Below are 19,672 nucleotides of genomic sequence, written 5' to 3' on the forward strand. Positions count from 1 at the left end.
ATTCCATCTATTTCAACACATGAATACAAGAATGCTTATATGCACAGATACACACATGCACAGATACAAGTGATGCTAACCTGTCCAAAATAACAATTTCATAAGGAGGAAGACTGAAAAATTCTTCAGCAGAAAGCAGTTCTCACCAATAGTAGCATAGTTCTGTTAGAATGAAATAAAGTAAATTCGTAGACCAGTAAAAAGAATAAAAAATACATCAATTACAGTTTGAAATTCACATGATGGAAAAGCAAAGAGAGGAATTTCACTCATTTTGTTTTTCAACAATAAAAATCCTCCAAGAACTTAAATTTGCAAAGCTAGAAGCTCCAGTAACATCTACCTCAAACGAAATCCAGGGCTGGAAAGGTGATTTTCCAGCACTGATCCACACCTGTATGGTTTCACGGACATTTCTCTAAACCGTGTTGCATCACATAAGACTATATCATAATTCAAATATTTATTTGGTTTTTAAGGTGTTTTTTATTACAAGCGTCTATAACAGTGGTTCTCACAGTGTCATTCAATGATCTCTGTTGACCTCCAAGAGCAGTTCAGGGGTCCGCAAAGTCAAAACTATTTTCATAACAATAGTAAAGCTGTACCAGTCTTTTTTCCTCTAAACATCTCATGAGTGTACAGTGGAATTTTCCAGAGGTTAAATGATGCCTGATACTATAGTATAGTGAAAGGTGTCCGCATTTGGAAGACAGGCATAACTCAGTAACCCAGTATTTTCCAAAAGACCAGTGTATGATGTTACAAAACTCTTCATGGCAAAAAGATTATTCACAAGTAAAAGATAGGTTAGCAGATTTTAATGTAACAGAATATGAAATGTCATTGATATGCTTCAGGTTTTACATTACCTTGAAGCAACTAACACCTGTCAAGTTTTGGTGAAATTCGAAAAAGAAAATATACTTATGAAAATCTAAAAATGTGAATTAAATATCCTCCCTTTTCCAACTATGTATTTGTATGAGGCTGGATTTTCACATACCTCAAGCCAGATCATATTGAATTTGACATACTGAATACAGAAACAGATATGAGAATCTAGTCTTCCATTTAGTCAGACATAGGAGATATTTGCAAAAATGTAAAACAATTCCATTCTCATAAGTAATTGTTTCACTGTGGAAAATATAGCTTTTTTTTTTCCTTTAAAAAAGGTTATGCTAATGTATAATAGATTTATTACTGCTATTTTTAAATGAATTAATAAAATGAAAAATTGTTTCAATGTGCTTAATATTCATGAACATATAAACAAGTGTTTTTATAAGCATTGCTATCAGAAACAAAGGCTCTTTGGCATTCTCAGTTTCTAAGAGTGTAAATGAATCCTAAGATGAAAACTTTTTGAAAGCTGCTGATACCTAACACCTAATATTGGCCATTAATTGCATAACAACAGTCCTATAAATTGTTGTTGTTGTTAGGTGCCATTGAGTCATTTTCAACTCACGGCGACCCCATGTAAAACAGAGTCCTGCGCCATCCTCACAATCCTTGTTGTACTTCAGCCCATTGTTGCAGCCACTGTGTCAATCCATCTCATTGACAGTCTTCCTCTTTTTCACAAACCCTCTATTTTACCAAGCAGGGTGTCCTTCTCCAGGGAACAGTCCCTCCTGATAACATGTCCAAAGTATACATGAGACGAAGTCTCATCATCCTTGCTTCTAAGGAGCATTCTGGCTGTACTTTTTCCAAGATAGATTTGTTTGTTCTTCTGGCAGTCCAAGGTATATTCAATATTCTTTGCCAACACCGTAATTCAATGACATCAATTCTTCTTTGGTCTTCCTTATTCATTCTCCAGCTTTCACATGCATATGAGGTGATTGAAAACACCATGGCTTGGGTCAGGCACACCTTAGTCCTTTAAGTGACATCTTTGCTTTTTAAAACTTAAAAGTGGTCTTTTGCAGCAGATCTGCCCAATGCAACGCGTCATCTGATTTCTTTATTGCTGGTTCCATGGACATTGATTGTGAATCCAAGTAAAGTGAAATCCTTTATAACTTCAATATTTCTCCAGTTATCAACATGTTGCTTATTGGTCCAGTTGTGAGCGTTTTGTTTTCTTTATGTTGAGGTGTAATCCATACTGAAGGCTATGGTCTTCGATCTTCATCAGTAAGTGCTTCAAGTCCTCTTCAATTTCAGCAAGTAAAATTGTCCTCTGCATACCACATGTTGTTAATGAGTCTTCCTCCAATCCTGATGCCCTGTTCTTCTCCCAATAGTCCAGTTTCTCTCATTATTTGCTCAGCATAAGATTGAAAAAGTATGGTGAAAGGATACAACCCTGACAGACACTTTTCTTAACTTTAAACCATGCAGTATCCCCTTATTCATTTTGAACGGCTGCTTGTTGGTCTAAGTACAGGTTCATCATGAGCACAATTAAATGTTCAGGAACTCCCATCCTTTGCAATTCTATCCAAAATTGGTATGATCCACACAGTTGAATGCCTTTGCCTAGTCAATAAAACACAGGTAAACATCTTTCTGGTATCCTCTGCTTTAAGCCAGGATCCATCTGACGTCAGCAATGCTATCCCTTGTTCCACATCCTCTTTTGAACTGGACAAGAATTTCTGGCAGCTCACTGTAAATGTACTGCTGCAACAGCTTTTGAATGATCTTCAGCAAAATTTTACTTGTGTGTGATATTAATGATAAAAAAAAAATGATACTGTTCAATAATTTCCACAATCTGTTGGATCACCTTTCTTTGGAATGTGTACAAAAATGGATTTCTTCCAGTTGGTTGGGCAGGAATCTGTCTTGTAAATAAATTAGTTACTGATTATTCAGAGTCTGCCTCAGTGGCAAATAACCCAAAATACTGGACTTTATGAATAAGAATGCGGCATCAGTTTGGAGGAAGACCCATTAACAACCTGAAGCATTTCATTCTGCTGTACACGGAGTCACTCTGACTGAGAATTAACTGTATGGCACCTAACAACAACACCTCAGTGGCAAATATGAAAGACAATAAATATCAGTGCCATCATGTGAAATCAGTGAGTGCTGGATTCAAAGTGCAGGTATGGAATTTGGCTAAGATGATTATTATGTCTAACTTTTTTCCTGATCTGCAAAATTACCATCTATCTACTTCCAAAGAATGCTTTGAAGATTAGTAGGGATTATATATGTAGCTTCTAACCCACTGCCGTCAAGTCGACTCCAACTCCTAGTGACCCTATAGGACAGAGCAGAACTGCCCCCTAGTTTCCAAGGAGCACCTGGTGGATTCCAACTAAATGAGGCTTATTATGGAAGATTAAATCAAAGATGCCTCAATTACTCTAGAAAGACAAATGCAAATTATAATTTCTCAGAGGAAAGCCAGGACCCCCATGAATATTTTGATGGAGTTCCAAGAAAATTCTAGAACAAGCACTGAAGAACTCTTAACAACTATTTACTCGTAGTGAATGAACTTCAACGAGCCTATTTGATTGGTGTGGGCATTAAGAACCTTCTGAGACTGGAACATCAATACAAAAAACCTGTCGCACTTTTATTTCACAAACTCTAAAGAGGAATTGTGACACAGCAACACCCATCTTCTAGTAAGTTAAAAAAATTGGTATTCAGGATCTCTTGGTCCTGACAAAGAACAGTCAGTGTGAATAAAGCCCTGAAAGTTAATCCAATATATTCTCCAGAGAGCAGGTGATCTAGATTTGATGAATCTTTGAATGGTCCTATGAGTCAGAATCGACTCGACGGCAACAGGTTTTTTTTTTTTTTTACCTGAGAAATCTTCCTTTGCATATCCTAGAAATCAGAACCAGTATTGGGAACAAGGATACTCTCATTTAATCATTGGATATGTCATAGAGATTAGAGCTTGACTGCATAATCAGAAATTTAACATTTCGAATAAAAGGTCTTCTATCAAATACGGTTTTTAAAAAACTGGAAATTTTTCTTGGCTAAGGTAACTGTTGCTGTTATAACAACAAAGACGATCCAAGCAAGCATGACACTTTTCATGGACTATGTTAAAAGCTTGTATAGGAGCATAAGGTTATGGAGGATACATTCAGAATGCAGAGTAGCAATAAGTAGACTAAAAAACATGCCTCAGGACAATAAACATATTGTCTTTTGTTACATTATGTTGTCCCTTGGGATGATAGTTCAGTCATAAAAATGATGCTTTGATGGACAATGTTGGCTGTCTGGTTTTTCCGAAGATCAAAGAAGGATTATTCAAAATCGCTATTGAGATATTTACCCATATTTTGCAATTTCATCAAGTTTTCAGAGCTGCATAGTCACTGCTATAAATTAAATTCAACTAGCTGCTAGATATATATATTTAAAAAATTACTTATTTCTCTTGCTCTTACCCTAATGAATGCTACTCATAGCAACAATGAGATTATTATATAGAACACATTCAAAACAATACTTAGATTCATGGACAAAGCGAATTCACTGCAGAGTATAACTGAAAATAGAAAAATCAAATAAGGATATAATGTATAAAGTCATGGATAAAGTCCCAACTTCTACATCAAACCACATGGCCAAACTCTAGTGACACTATACATTGTATGTCTGCAGTTCTATCACTGTGGCTTTATCTGTAGATGAAACTCAGTCCAGCATATTGCATTCTTTCTCAGTGTGTGATACGATGCTATGCGACAAGGCTGGTTGTTAATGGAGTTGTCAAGATTGGAGATTTCAGAAATGAATGAGCCTTTTTTTTTTTGTTAAGTTGGGAAACAACTTTCAGAATTAGACTGAAGAAACCAGAAGTCGAGTGCTCTTTAAAACTTCCCATTCTCTTGGCTGGTGACAGTATGGAGGAACAGCCTTTCTCATATACTACCTCTAGGAATAAAAATAATAAAAAGAAAAGTACAATTGGACAATTCATATACAAAAAAAAAATCTTATTTGCAAATATTTTGATCCAGAAATTTTTATCCTAGGATTTATCCTGAGTATGTAATTATGTTGTTGTGTTGTTAGGTGCCAGCAAGTGAATTCTGACTCATAGCTGCCCCATGAACAACAGAACGAAACACTGTCTGGTCCTGTGCCAACCTCACAACCATTGCTGTGTTTGAGCCCATTGTTGTAGTCACTGTCTCAGTCTATCTCAGTGAGGGTGTGTTTGAGCCCATTGTTGTAGTCACTGTCTCAGTCTATCTCAATGAGGGTGTGTTTGAGCCCATTGTTGTAGTCACTGTCTCAGTCTATCTCAGTGAGGGTGTGTTTGAGCCCATTGTTGTAGTCACTGTCTCAGTCCATCTCAATGAGGGTGTGTTTGAGCCCATTGTTGTAGTCACTGTCTCAGTCCATCTCAATGAGGGTCTTCCTCTGTTTTGCTGACCCTCTACTTTACCAAGCATGACGTCCTTCTCCAGGGACAGGTTCCTCCTGACAACATGTCCAAAGTATGAGACGAAGTCTCACCACCCTTACTTCTAAGGAGCATTCTGGCTGTACTTCTTCCAAGACAGATTTGTTCCTTCTTTTGGCAGTCCATGGTATATTCAGTATTCTTTGCCAACACCATAATCCAAAGCATCAATCCTTCTTTGGTCTTCCTTATTCAATGTCCCACATTCACATGTATATGAGGCAATTGGATAGGTAAACTATACAGCTGACTGTGTATCAAAGCATTGTTAAAATATCAAATACTGAAATTCTGCCTAATAACCTGGAAAATTCTGTACTACATATTTTTAAGTTAAAAAAACCAGATGAGAAAACGACATTGAATTTATATGTGAAGAGAATACTGGATTAGTTGGTAAGCAGAAATCATTTTATACATCAGTATATATAGTATGAACCCATTTTTATAACCATATGCACATGTGGGAACTATTTATGTATGAAAAGCTACAGAAAATATTTTGAAAGAATAAAATTAAAATGTTAAATTTTAACTTAATTTGAACTTTAAATTTTAATTTAGCATTTTTGTCATGGGAAAAAAAAAACTTTCTCTAAAAGGAATTTCAAAGAAATCTGACAATAAAAACACAAATATTCAAATGAATTGTGAATTAAATGGATGCAAATTAAAATAATTACATACAATTTCTCCCAATTGATAATAAAGATGTTCTCTTATGGATAAGATAGACAATAATATCTAGTTTTATCAGGTATGTAGTAAAGCACGTTTTTAAAATAGGCACATAGACCCCTTGACACAGTAATTCCACTTTTAAGAATATATCATAAGAAATCATAAGACTCCTATAATTATGAATGTAGATGGATCATTTATACATTTGTATAAAATATTAAAGAACTAAATATTCTAATAATATACTCACGAATTAGGGGTTGGTTAAAAAAACTGGTACAAACAGAAAATAAACTACATCAATTTGCTAAAAATAATAACTTTGAAGATTGTTTATTGACAGTGAGATATATTCAAGACATGTATTGCTAAGGAGAAAAGGAAGTTCTACAATAGTGTTATGATTAATGCTATTTTGATTATGTATTTATACATATGTTTGTATATATGGTAGGCAGAAACAAAAACTGGAAGAACTGACTCACAAAGCTACAAATGTTCTCTGTGGGTGGCACAATTATGGGTGACTTTTCTCTTGATTTTTTGAAATTTCTATAAAATGAATGTGCATTAATTATGTAAACATAATGCTTTAAAATTATAACTAGTTGGATGGGCTACTGAGAATGTATCCAGTCTGATTATTAAAGGTGGCTCAACCGTGAAGAAAAGATGAATAGATATACAAATACCAAAACTTCAGGAATGTGGGACCGATTTTTTAAGGAAGCACTAAACCCAAGTATGAAATTTTAGAATTCAAGTCTTCACTCACCTTCTAAACCTGTTGCCATCTATTTCTCAGAATATACAATAACAATGTTTTCATTATTAAAATAATTATTTTAAGAGGTAAGTTTCCATTTGCAGAAAATATAGTTGACACAGCATTTTGAAGCACGCATTTAATGATTTCTGCTTATTTACATGTCAGCATGATACAAGATAGAGAATAAAGATAACATTTTTTAAAGTGTTGAGCTACTCACTCTTGTTGTGTAAGCAGCTTCTGGGTCATCTTCTAGAACACGTGAAAGCCCAAAATCAGAAACCTTGCACACCAAATTACTGTTGATCAAGATATTCCGAGCAGCCAGGTCTCGATGAACATAGCCCATATCTGCCAGGTACTTCATGCCAGATGCTATCCCTCGAAGCATCCCCACTAGCTGGATGACTGTGAACTGGGCGTCATGTTTCTGAGAAGCATTTCAAAATTACAATTAATATGTGTCATTTCCTAAGACACATCTTTGGTTAAAATCTCACATACCAAATTGTGTCACAAGACCAATCACATGCATTTTAATTTTTAAGCATTGCAGACTAACAGGATATGTGAAGAATGTGTAAATGTCTAAAACAAAATAGTATGGTGCCTGCATTACCAAATATTTCCTAACAAGAAAACCAAAAAAAAAAAAAAAAACCCCAAACAAACCCTTTGCTGTCTAGTCAATTTGGACTCATAGTGACCCTACAGGACAGAGTAGAACCTCATATAGTTTCCAAGGCTGTAAATCTTTACGAAGCAGACTGCCACATCTTCTTCCCGCTGAATGGCTGGTGGGTTCAAACCACTGACCTTTCAGCTAGCAGCTGGGCACTTAACCACTGCGCCACTGGGGCTCCCTCCTAAAAAGAAGTACCCTAATATTCTTCAGTTCAAATCTAGGACTTTCCTAGTCTTTATGTGACATACGAACCCCTCCTCGGAAACTTTAAGCTCAAGAACACCAAAATGAATTAGATCCTGTGGTTACTGTAGGTTTGTATCCACTTGATTGATTGAATTTTTGTTCTTGCTCCTGGGGCTGCAGCTATTTTATGATTTGCTTAAAATAAAGTGGATACCAAATGTTTAATTATTATCATATGTAACTAATCCATAATTAGTCAAAAATATTTATTGAATAATAGAATAATAGAGAACCAAGTCATGGAGTTCTGGATTTAGATTTAAACAGAACTATATAGTTTATAATGTGTATATATTAATACAAAACAGCATGTCTAGTCAGACCTACATAAACAGTGATTTCAAAATAGTATTTATTGTAATTCTTTTCATTACTTGTTTGGACAATGTTTGATTTTGAAATATGCGAAAATAATTGCCACCAAGATTTTTATTTGGCTCCTGAATATTAAATTAAGCATACCTTTCTAGTTCATAGAAAATTTAGAGTTTTTGTCCATGATTATGATTGGTACTATATCGATATTTCATCTATGTCTCTATTTATAAAGTACTGACAGCACTTTGAGAAGAGAACCTATGCATTTTTTTAATCATTTTTGATTCACTGAAGCGGCCGGCAATGTCTTGTACTCCATACAGTTTTTGTATATCTTTGAACACCATATTTGTTCAAAGAATTAAAATTTAAAGTTTCTGACTTTAAAAGATTTAAATGTTTGGAAACTGTTTTTCATTTGGTGCTAGACATGGTGCTAGATAAAGAATCTAGCACCATCATGGTACCTCTAAGTTGAGAAAATATGTTTCCAATACCTTAGAATTACAGCACATGTGTATTTTCTGAGTGGACAGCGCTGTGTAGCAGAAACGATCTATCCTACATCAATCTCGTTTATGTCCTGCTTTAGGATTCTCTTGTTTGTTTGTATGTTAACTGACATAAATTTTGATAGTAGATATAGGGTGAGGGAGAGTGCTCATATTTACTTTAAAAAATATAAAACGCTGACATTTGAATACCATAAGATAAAGATGTGCTTTGACGGTCTTTCTTTTCTGACTTAGTCCCAGAAAATTTCAGTTTTCCTTTAAAAAGATGGTATGTAATTGCCTGGCACAATATTAGAAGTTGTCTGTAACATTTTTGGTGATTCATTCCATGTATACATATATAATCTTCTACTTACACGTAAGAAGCTGTCCAAGGAACCATTCTCCATGTATTCTGTAACAATCATAACCGGTTTGCCTAGATGTATGGTAAATAATAAATTGAATGTATAATAATCAATAAAAAAAAATAGAACTGAACAAATACCAAACAAGTAACATGTATAAAACAATTGGATTTGTTCGATAAATGCAAAATGTGAAAGCTTTCCCTCACCCGATCATTTCACTACTTTGCAATAAAAATAAATAAATGAATAAAAACTAGATTTCAATAGAAAACGAATTTTTTTTTTTTAAAGATTGTTTTCAGAACAAGGGCGTATAACCCGTGATATCTAAATTGTTTTCTTTACCATAATTTTGGTAAACTCAAAGTACGTCTCTTTCTTTTTAACTACATCTTAACTGATCTGCAAAATCAAGTACTTCTGCATTCTAGCCCAGGAGAAAATCAGGACTTCCCACATTCATTCGCTCTTCCGACAGGTATTTATAGATATAGTCTAGATGTTCTCTTTTGTGTTGGTTAGTCAGAAGCGATTAAATCCCTACATTTATAAAAGAAAAAAAAATTTATAAAAAAACATAGATCCTATTTTTTTACAAAAACAAATTAAAAATATTTATATCCTTTTTACACATATTTAATTAACAGTTATAAACTACAAAATCTATGCTGGCTCTCTTTAAAAGGAAACTAAAACTAACACTACTGTTGACAGGAACTCGTAATACCATTTTGGAAATGTGTGGCCTTAAATTCATTAAACCTTTTAATAACATTTTATGTATTTCTATGGCACTTATTATGTTCAAGACACTGGATTAATTATTTTATATACATTAAATCATTCAATATTACCATTTCCATTTTACAGATGAGAAAACTGAGACATAAAGAGGTTAAATAACTTGCTCAATATCACACAGCTAAAAATAATAAAGCCAAAATTCGCAGCCAATAGTCTAGCTCCAGAGTTTTGAATATACCATGGTGTCACTTTGGAAATTTATACTAAGGAAAACAATTAAAATATCAAGAAGAATTAGACACAAAAGTTCTGCATATCCTGGGCATACCCAGTAAAAACCCAGTGCCATCAAGTAGATTCCGACTCATAGTGACCCTATAGGGCAGAATAGAACTGCCCCATAGAGTTTCCAAGGTGCGCCTGGTAGATTTGAACTGCCGACCCTTTGGTTAGCAGCCGTAGCACTTAACCACTACGCCACCAGGGTTTCCATACCGGGCATACAGAGGTAAAAAATAGAAAAAGTTTCAACTATGGATTATGATTTAATTATTGTATGTCAACTCTATGGATTATTTTGTTTAAAATGCTGACTCTGAAGATTTTAGCATCATGGACAATTGTTACAGGGTAATTTTACATGAACGAAGCTGAAAATATCAACCTATATACAAAATTAATGCAAAATAAACATTTTAAAAGAGAAAAAAATATAGTAAGTAGGTACGTCTGATATAGAAGAAATATATATTTGAAAATTTTTTCCATAATTATAACTATGTGCCATTGCATTTTTTTTTTTACCATTGCATTATGTCCTTGATATGTGTTACGTCACGTAATTCTCACAACAGCCTTATGCTTTAGGTATATATGTTATCTCCATTTTACTGTTGCCTCAACTGGAAACGCTGCAAATGTAAGTGACTTGCTGAGGTCACACAAGCTAGTGGTAGAGCAGATCCACCACGGAGGTCTCTCTGATTCCAAAGTCTGTACACATGTCCACCTTGTGATTCTCCTTCCTTTAGTGTTGCTGTAATGTTTTAATTATAAATCCATCATGCTACAAGAAGAAAAAGTATTCCTCCTCTAAGTCCAGAAGACCAGAATTAAAGATTGACTGAGTACTGTTGAAAGATCTTGATCAAGGAATAGGTTTTTAACATCCATGGTCATCCAACTGTATCACACAATTATAATTTTCCCTAGGTATTTCCCTACAGTATCAAAGGGCTTAGTTTACCACGTTGATGCAAAAAATAGCTTTCTTTCCTCATTTTTTTTTTCTTTCACAGGTGAAAAGTCTGGATTCACACTGATTATATTTTAGTACCACAAAGGTTACGCCCATTACATTTAGTAACTTGAACATATCCCAGGCAGGATGTCTTATTTATTATAAGAAGTGAGAAAAAAAAATTCTCATTCAATAATCTCACCCAGGTAATTTTAATATAAGTGACAATCATTTAACATATCCATCTATCTTCCAGAAAAACGCTGATTTACAAATTTTAGGAAAACACCAGTTATATCTACTTAACCTAGCATGTCTTAAAAGTCATTCTAGCCAACACCTTGTGCCTACAGAACTCACATCTCCAAAGTTCTAAATAGACTTTGATTTGGCAATATTCAGAAAGAAAGGGAAGATTCAACATTTCTTTGGACACTGTGATCTAGAGAATGGTTCCAGAGACCTGGAATAAAATGAATGAATCAATGAAATCGTGCATATTCATGTTCTACATAAACCACCACCAGTTTATGTGTTTCTTAACACTTCTGATTCTGGGAAGAATAATACGCAACAGAAATTCAATGCCTATTTCTAATGTAGTTACAGATATTTTTCCTCAAACAGTCAACTCTCATTTACAGTGGTCAGTTACTGAGTTTGTACACTACCAGGCCCTTTGCTTATCATTCTTTTTCGTCTGGCTCTCAGCCTTATGACCATTTCATTTCTCATTAGCATGTCTAGCAGAATTTTGGCAAGGGAAAAAAAAGTAGCTGAAAAATCAAACCATTCAATTAAGCCAAAACCCCATGACCATTCAAAAATCAGGTCAGGTTGCATTTAACTCTGTAATTTAGGTTTTTGTAAACACACCAGTTAAAACAGATGAATCTGAAAATGTGCTTTGCATTAAGCGCAAAGATTGGGCAAATCCAAATTTACAGACAAAGAGTAAACAGAATTGTAAATATATTCTACCTTGGAAAGCAGTATTTTCACTTAGAGATCCCTTGTGATTTTTTATTACAATATGTAGGGTTAAAGGGAAAGAGAATCTCTGCAATAACAGTGAGAATTAGTTCTAACGTGCATTTAAAGTAGTTGGGATTTATTTACAAAATACCAGCTCATCTGTTCCTTATGCAGAATATTAGTATTCACATTTGCAGGCATTTTCATGTATCTTAGATTTTGATATACAAGTGACATTACCAGCTTCTTCAAGACACAGCCTATGTTGCTCTGTCCTCGGAGGGCCTCAAATGCGTCTGCGTATGCACACTAAACTCAATGATATATTTGCTCCCTGATTGGTTGAAATGAAACTCCATCAAAAGTGAACAACACAACATTTGCAGTGGAGTTTTGCTTTTTTTTTTTTAATGATTTATGAGTATAGATAAAATGATGCCTTCTACAATTATAGGGTATAAAGAAAGCAGATCAGTCCGTTAACGATCAGTTCATCTCCCCAGCTATCCCTTGTGGTTCAGTTATATTACTAATCATTGAACTAAACTTGGTAACAGAAGAAACGTGATAGAAACATCTAAGAATTTCAAATTCAGTACAGGCTCACCAGTCAAAAACTTCTTGATCGTACGTTCTATAAAAAGAGGAGTAGGGTAACGTGATAAATAGGTAGCCAATCATAGAAAGTTTTATCAATTTTCAAGTAAATATTGATTTTTGGATAAAAATATTTCCATCCAATCAGAATATTTATTGATGTTTGAAATATAAAAAATTATTGAAATTTAATATATTTTCAATAGGAAAAATGCCACTAACACCTATTAACACTGAGTTGTGTCTTACTGAAAATCCTTGAAAAACACACTTTATTACACAAGTGTGATTTATAAAATAAAAATCCTTGATCTTAGCAGCCAGAAGTCTATTATTGGTCTATTATTAGCATCATGTAATCAGAATCAGCATAGAAGCAAAATATCACAAAGAGGAGAAGGAACATTGAGAGAAAAATGACAACTTATACACCGCCATCCACAGAAAAAAAGACTTGAATTGGCTTTGATTTGAAAGAAAATGTTTTAGTCATACAATTTCATAAATTATACCTAACTGACTGATAGAAATAGTAAGAACTAAGTAAGTGTCCCTTTCTGTGGGTTTCCTATTGAATGATTATGAAAATCCAGGGCAATATTTTTCAAATTCCATTTTAATGAAGACCTTATTTTGTTAAAATGACCCCTATTACATCCACTGGTCTATGAGTTAATCAGAGCTGGGGCCAACTCTATTTTGTCTATAGTTCTAAACCCAGCACCTAGCAGACTCCAGTTTATCAGATCAGGTCTATCACTTCAGGGTAGCTAAGGATAATGTAGCCCTTCAAAATCAAGCTGGAAAATATTTCACTAAGAAGTCTTCCTTAACCAACCACATTCTATCAATATATCAACTGTTCTTTATCACACAGATGCCTTTACATTCAACTGATTTTATTTTATTTTTTCAATTTATCTGTGCTTAACTTGAAATACTTTGAAGACAAAACTACCATTGCCGTTGAGCCAATTCCGACTCATAGTGACCCTATAAGACAAAGAAGAACTGTCTCATAGGGTTTCCAAGAAGCGGCTGGTAGATTCGAACTGCTGACCTTTTAGTTAGCAGCCAAGTTCTTAACCACTCTCAATTACAGTGGCCAGTTACTGAATTTGTACACTACCAGTATATATATATATATATATATATATACATATATATATATTTTTTTCCTTTTGCCCAGTTTGGGAGGTCAGAGCTCCGTCACCCAGTAAGTGCAATACCTGTTAATAAATTTAGTAATTGGAATGCCCTCAGTTTGGTTTTACTAGGACAGCTATGTTCTTTCCAATCTTTCTACTTCTTATTTATTTTCTTATCTAATTGCAAAGTTTAAGACATTCAATACAATAATGAATTGAACTGATGATAGCAGGCTTCTTGTTCCTACTTTCAAATGAATGAATTTTAACGTTTTATTTTTGAATATTTTTTAACACTTTTGAATATTTGTAAGTTTGTTTTTGTTTGGGAAGGGTTTACACATATTTCTCAGGCTAAAAAAATTTTTCTATGTCATACATGAAAAGAAATTTTTAATTATGAATGTTTATTTTCGGTATTGATTGAGATTTGATCTTTTTCTTTTCCTACTTTAAATTTTGTGAATTTTTGGAATTTTTTAACATTAAACCAACTTTTCATTCTTGGAATAAACTAAACTTAAATGTGATATAGCATTTTTTTTTAATATACATGGCTTCATAATTGTTATAGTGTTATTGTATTTTATTGATGCATGATATTGATTTGTTATTTTCTTCTCTGATAACATTCTTGTAGAGTTTCGTGTGAAGCTAGTTTTTTTTTTTTATTGTATTTTATTGATGCATGATATTGATTTGTTATTTTCTTCTCTGATAACATTCTTGTAGAGTTTCGTGTGAAGCTATTACCAGCCTCATGAGTCAGGAGTGTTCCTTTTTCTCTCTCACTGAAAGAGTTTGTATAAGGCCAAAAATACTAGACAGATTGTAGACTAATATATCATTATAGCTTTTTCTTCCTTTAGAGATTTTTAAAAGTTCTTCCTGAGAGCTACTCTGTGTTTACACTAAAACTAAAAAAAAAAAAAAAACCCTTTGCCATTCAGTAGATTCCGATTCACAGCAACTCCACGTGACAGAGTAGAACTGCCCCACGGGGCTGCCAAGGCTGTAACCTTTGCAGAAATAGACTGCCATACGTTTCTCCTTCAGAGTGGCTGGTGGGTTTGAATTGCTGACCTTTTGACTAGCAGCCAAGAGCTCAACCACTACACTCTTTAGAAGACAGTCTTTGGGCTCATGCAAGGCAAACTCACAAATTTCGTGAATTGAATTTAATCTTTCAAATAATTGGCAAATTTGGCCAATTCACCCAAGAAACATGAGTGGACAATGTTGAAGAAATAAAGAAAGCTCTGTAAGCACATACATTTAGCATTTCCTGTCTTACATGTTCTAATATATTGAATACCAAACCAGAAAGCCTATTGCCTTCTAATCAGTTTCGACTCTTGGTGACTCCATGTGTCACAGAGCAGAACTGCTCCATAGAATTTTCTTGGCTGTAAACTTTACGGAAGCAGATCCTCAGGACTTTGCTTTGTGGATCTGCTAGATGTATTCAAACTCCCAACTTTAAGGTTCGTATTCAAAAGTAAACTGTATGTGTCACCCAGGGACCTTATATTAAGAAAAGATTATCTTAATTTTGTTAATGTGGGCACTTAGAAAATCTGAACTCATTTATCAAATTGCAATCATGAATGCATGATAACAACTTGTGTCATCACTTCCAGAATGTATTATTTTAATAAATTAAGTATTTCTATAGATTACTACCAAAATAAACACAACATATGCATTTTTTTTTTTTTTAATGCATTGGCTGTTAAGAGTACGACACACAGTCTACTATCCTTAGCAATGTTTCTTTATCATATTTGCAGGGAATAGAAAGATAAAAACCAGTGACAAAATTTTTGGTGTGACGTGAGCCCTCATGTCTATGTAGAAATATTTTAATTATGAGAAATCTGCTTAATATTCTGCTCCATGACCTTTCCTGTGAAGAATCCTCAGGAATGCAAGGTTACAGTTAAGCTGTATAATTATTACTATTCAAATTTTTAGAAAATACTTCAAGAGGAAAAAAAAAAAGAATAAATAATCACATCCAACATAATTCTTTTCTATTTTGCTAGGTGAAAAGTGGCCAATGAAGCTCTTGGGGTCTGCGTATCATTTGACTAATGATGTGATAGCAGAAATATCAAACATTTGCTACAAACAAGTTCCATCTTTTTGAACTTCAGCTGAAATTGATAACATATGTTAGTACCTAGTTCTCTGCAGAGAATGTGCCCTCAGCTTTCTGCTACTTTGAAGATCAGAGACTCTTTCACCTTCTCTTGTTTAAGACCATCAGGCTCAAAATGCACCATTAAAATTGTTTACAGCTCAATTCAAATAAACGAGAATATAACGACTGAATAAAGTGCTTCCTCTAAATGATTTGAAAAAGATATGGTATATTAGACCTAGTCTTTCAAAGTACACAATAGCAATAGTAGGAAGAATTATCTCTGAGCAAAAAAAAAAGAATTATTTCCAAGAATTTTATTCTATAGACCCAAATTAGGTAGTAACCGATCCCCAAAACAACTAGAAGAGGTAATTTAGTTTTGCATAGTTCTTTACAACTTAACAATATGTTCTTAGATAATCTAATTTGATCTTTAAAGTATCTGAAAATAGTAAGGAAATACTGTTAATTCCATGTTACAGGCAAGGAAAGTGATTCCTTGTTTGGATTTGCCAGAGATCTCGCAAACAGTGAGGTTGAGCCAGGACTTGAACTCTGACATTCTGATTTTTAATCCAGATGCTGATATGCTTGCTCTCCTCCTTTAAATGCAGTTTTAGACATTAAATTATGACCTCTGTATCACTCTTTTTTTTTTTTTAGTATCACTCTAGTTTGTGTGGTGTGTGTGTGTGTGTACTCCTGAGTGCAGCAGGTACATTAATTTAGAAGTCATATAGTCTCAGGAAACAAAGAAAATATTAGGAGTAAATTAAATAACTTCTTTTGTTGACAATATTAATTTATTTATATATTCAGTGCAACCTATTAACCTTATTCTATGGCATTTCTATTTCCTCTCAGATGGTAAAAGGTTCCAGATTTAGAGTTTTTAAATATGGCACTAAAGGAGTTCAAAATATAATTCTGGGTCTGCTACTCTATTATGTTCACATTATATGAGATGACTGGGATTTATATAGTCTGATTTGGCAGCCTTTTACATGCTTATTTGACCAGGAAGATATATCAAATTTAGAACCCTCGCCCTAAGAATAAGGCAGCTGTAATCCGTACTAGAAGGTTGCAGATCAGACATGAATAAGATGTTTCATGTATAATACCTATGAATCTTAAACATTTTTTTCTTGCAGTATTTTTCTCTGCATTTTGGTCTTGGGGGTTGTTTTATAGATTTCTTTGACTTCCATAATCGTTTCTTTCATTTTCACACATAAAGAGAATAAGAAAGCCTGCCATAATGATTATCATTCAGTAAATCATTTATAGGAAACAAAATACAACATGTTGCTTTCAATAATTCATAGCTCTGAAATTAAAAAAAAAATTAACTCATGTTTAATAAAACATGAGCATTTTATCAATGAGCTTTAATTTCAACCTAATATTTAGTTTAGCAGTAATTTCATTATTTTATTTTTATAGTTGTAGGTGTTGAGAAGTTGGTGATGATTTTTTTCTTTGAGAAAATGTAATCACTTTCTTCATTATTCCCTGGATGGTGAAGGCAGTTTGATAACTGTATTTTTTGAAGCATGCATTCAATTTAATGAATGAAACACTGAATAAAGAGATATCTATTGGTTAGAAGACACTATTCTTTTATTAAGTAATTAATTCAATGAATCAATCTTTTATTCATCATCAATCCTAAATGAAGCACCTACTAAGATCCAGATTCTACTTTAGTCTGACTTATTTTACAGGATTCTTGGCCTCTATTAGAATTTATATATATATATATATATATATATATATATATATGTTAAGGCTAAGGCAAAAAAACACAATAAAACAACAAGAAAAACAACAAGCCAGCTGCCATCAAGTTAATTTCAACTTATGGCAGCTCATATGTGCATAGTACAACTCCTCTCCACAGTGTTTTCATGGCTGTGACCTTTTGAAAACAGATCGTCAGGCATCTCTGGGTGAATCTGAAATGCAACCTTTTTGTTAGCAACCTAGCTCTTAACTGTTTGCACCACTCAGGGACTCCTTTTAGGTGTTAAGGGGCCTGAAATATCTCAATAAAATTTTGAATGCACATGAAAATGCCTTATTATTACTCAATTATTACAGAGGATAAAATTTCAAGGTATAAAAGAATAAACAGAATAAAAAATATAAGCTTGTTTTTGTCCAGAACTGAGAGAGGTGAAACCATCAGAACAAGTTTCCAGTGCTGTCTCTAGCACTTACTATTTAATTAACGCTTTGCAGATATTTACTCAATTGTAAAATAGAAATTATCATCCCTAAAAAAAAAAAAAACTAACACTAGTTTTTTTTAATTCACAAGAAAACTAGATCAAGTCCATGAGACAAAGTATAACCTTAAGTACATCCCACTTGAAGTTAGAGATTATCTCAAGAATAGATTTGGTGTGTTGAACACTAATGACCGAAGACTAGACGAGTTGTGGAATGACATCAAGGATATCATACACGAAGAATGCAAATGGTCATTAAAAAGACAGGAAAGAAAGGTGTCAGGAGAGACTCCGAAACTTGCTCTTGAATGTCAAGTAGCTAAAGCAAAAGGAAGAAATGATAAAGCAAAAGAGCTGAACAGAAGATTTCAAAGGCTGTCTCAAGAAGATAAAGTATTATTATGACATGTGCAAAGACTGCGAAGTAGAATACCAAAAGGGAAGAACACGCTTGGCATTTCTCAAGCTGAAAGAACTGAAGAAAAAATCCAAGTCTCGAGTTGCAATATTGAAGCATTCTACAGAGAAAATATTAAACGATGCAGGAGTGTTAAAAGAAGATGGAAGGAATACACAGAGTCACTATACCAAAAAAAAAAAAAATCATTGATGTTCAAACATTTCAGGAGGTAGCATATGACCATAAACCAATGGCACAGAAGAGACGAGTCCAAACTGCACTGAAGGCATTGGCAAAAAACAAGGCTCCAGGATTTGACAGAATACCCGTTGTGATGTTTCAACAAATGGATGCAGCACTGGAAGTGCTCACTTGTTTATGCCAAGAAATTTGGAAGAGAGTTACCTGGACAACTAACTAGAAGAGATTTGTGTTTATGCCTATTCCCAAGAAAGGTGATCCAACTGAATGTGGAATTTATTACACAATTTCATTAATATCACACACAAGCAAAATTTTGCTGAAGATCATTCAAAAGTGGCTGCAGCAGTATGAGGACAGGGAACTCCCGGAAATTCAGGCCAGATTCAGTAGAGGACATGGAACCAGGGATATCATTTTTGATGTCAGATTAATCCTGGCTGAAAGCAGAGAACACCAGGAAGATGTTCACCTGTGTTTTATTGACTCTGCAAAGGCATTCATCTGTGTGGATCATAACAAATTATGGGTAACACTGCGAAGAATCAGAATTTCAGAATTTTAATTGTGTTATGAGGAACCTGTACACAGATCAAGAGGCAGTCGTTCAAAAAGAACAAGGGGATACTGTATGGTTTAAAAAGGTGTGTGTCAGGGTTGTATCCTTTCACCATATTTATCCAACCTGTATGCTGAACAAATAATCCAAGAAGCTGGACTATTTGAAGAATGGGGCATCAGGATTGGAGGAAGACTCATTCACAACCTGGGATATTCAGAGGACACAATCTTCCTTGCTGAAAGTGAAGAGAACTTGAAGCACTTACTGATGAAGATCAAAGACCACAGCCTTCAGTATGGATTACACATCAACATAAAGGAAACAAAAATCCTCACAACTGGAACAATAAGCAACATTATAATAAATGGAGAAAAGATTGAAGTTGTCAAGGATTTCATTTTACTTGGACCCACAGTCAACACCCATGGAAACAGCAGTCAAGAAATCAAAA

At 34.0% G+C, this 19,672-nt stretch overlaps 1 protein-coding gene across 2 annotated transcripts in view; it reads right to left on the reverse strand.

The window, feature by feature from the left end:
- EPHA3 (EPH receptor A3) overlaps positions 1-19,672 on the reverse strand; it is a 281,745-nt gene that overhangs the window by 36,838 nt on the left and 225,235 nt on the right. The window contains exons 8-10 of one of the 2 annotated variants that reach the window (XM_064273084.1): positions 8,981-9,042; positions 7,081-7,290; positions 4,335-4,337 (exon numbers count right to left, since the gene is read on the reverse strand). In XM_064273084.1, coding sequence (XP_064129154.1) covers positions 4,335-4,337; positions 7,081-7,290; positions 8,981-9,042 — 275 coding nt within the window. The remainder of the gene's footprint in view (positions 1-4,334; positions 4,338-7,080; positions 7,291-8,980; positions 9,043-19,672) is intronic. The other variant, XM_003410338.3, reaches the window with a different exon arrangement.

Source organism: Loxodonta africana, chromosome 20, assembly GCF_030014295.1.
Source record: "Loxodonta africana isolate mLoxAfr1 chromosome 20, mLoxAfr1.hap2, whole genome shotgun sequence".
NCBI lineage: Eukaryota > Metazoa > Chordata > Mammalia > Proboscidea > Elephantidae > Loxodonta > Loxodonta africana.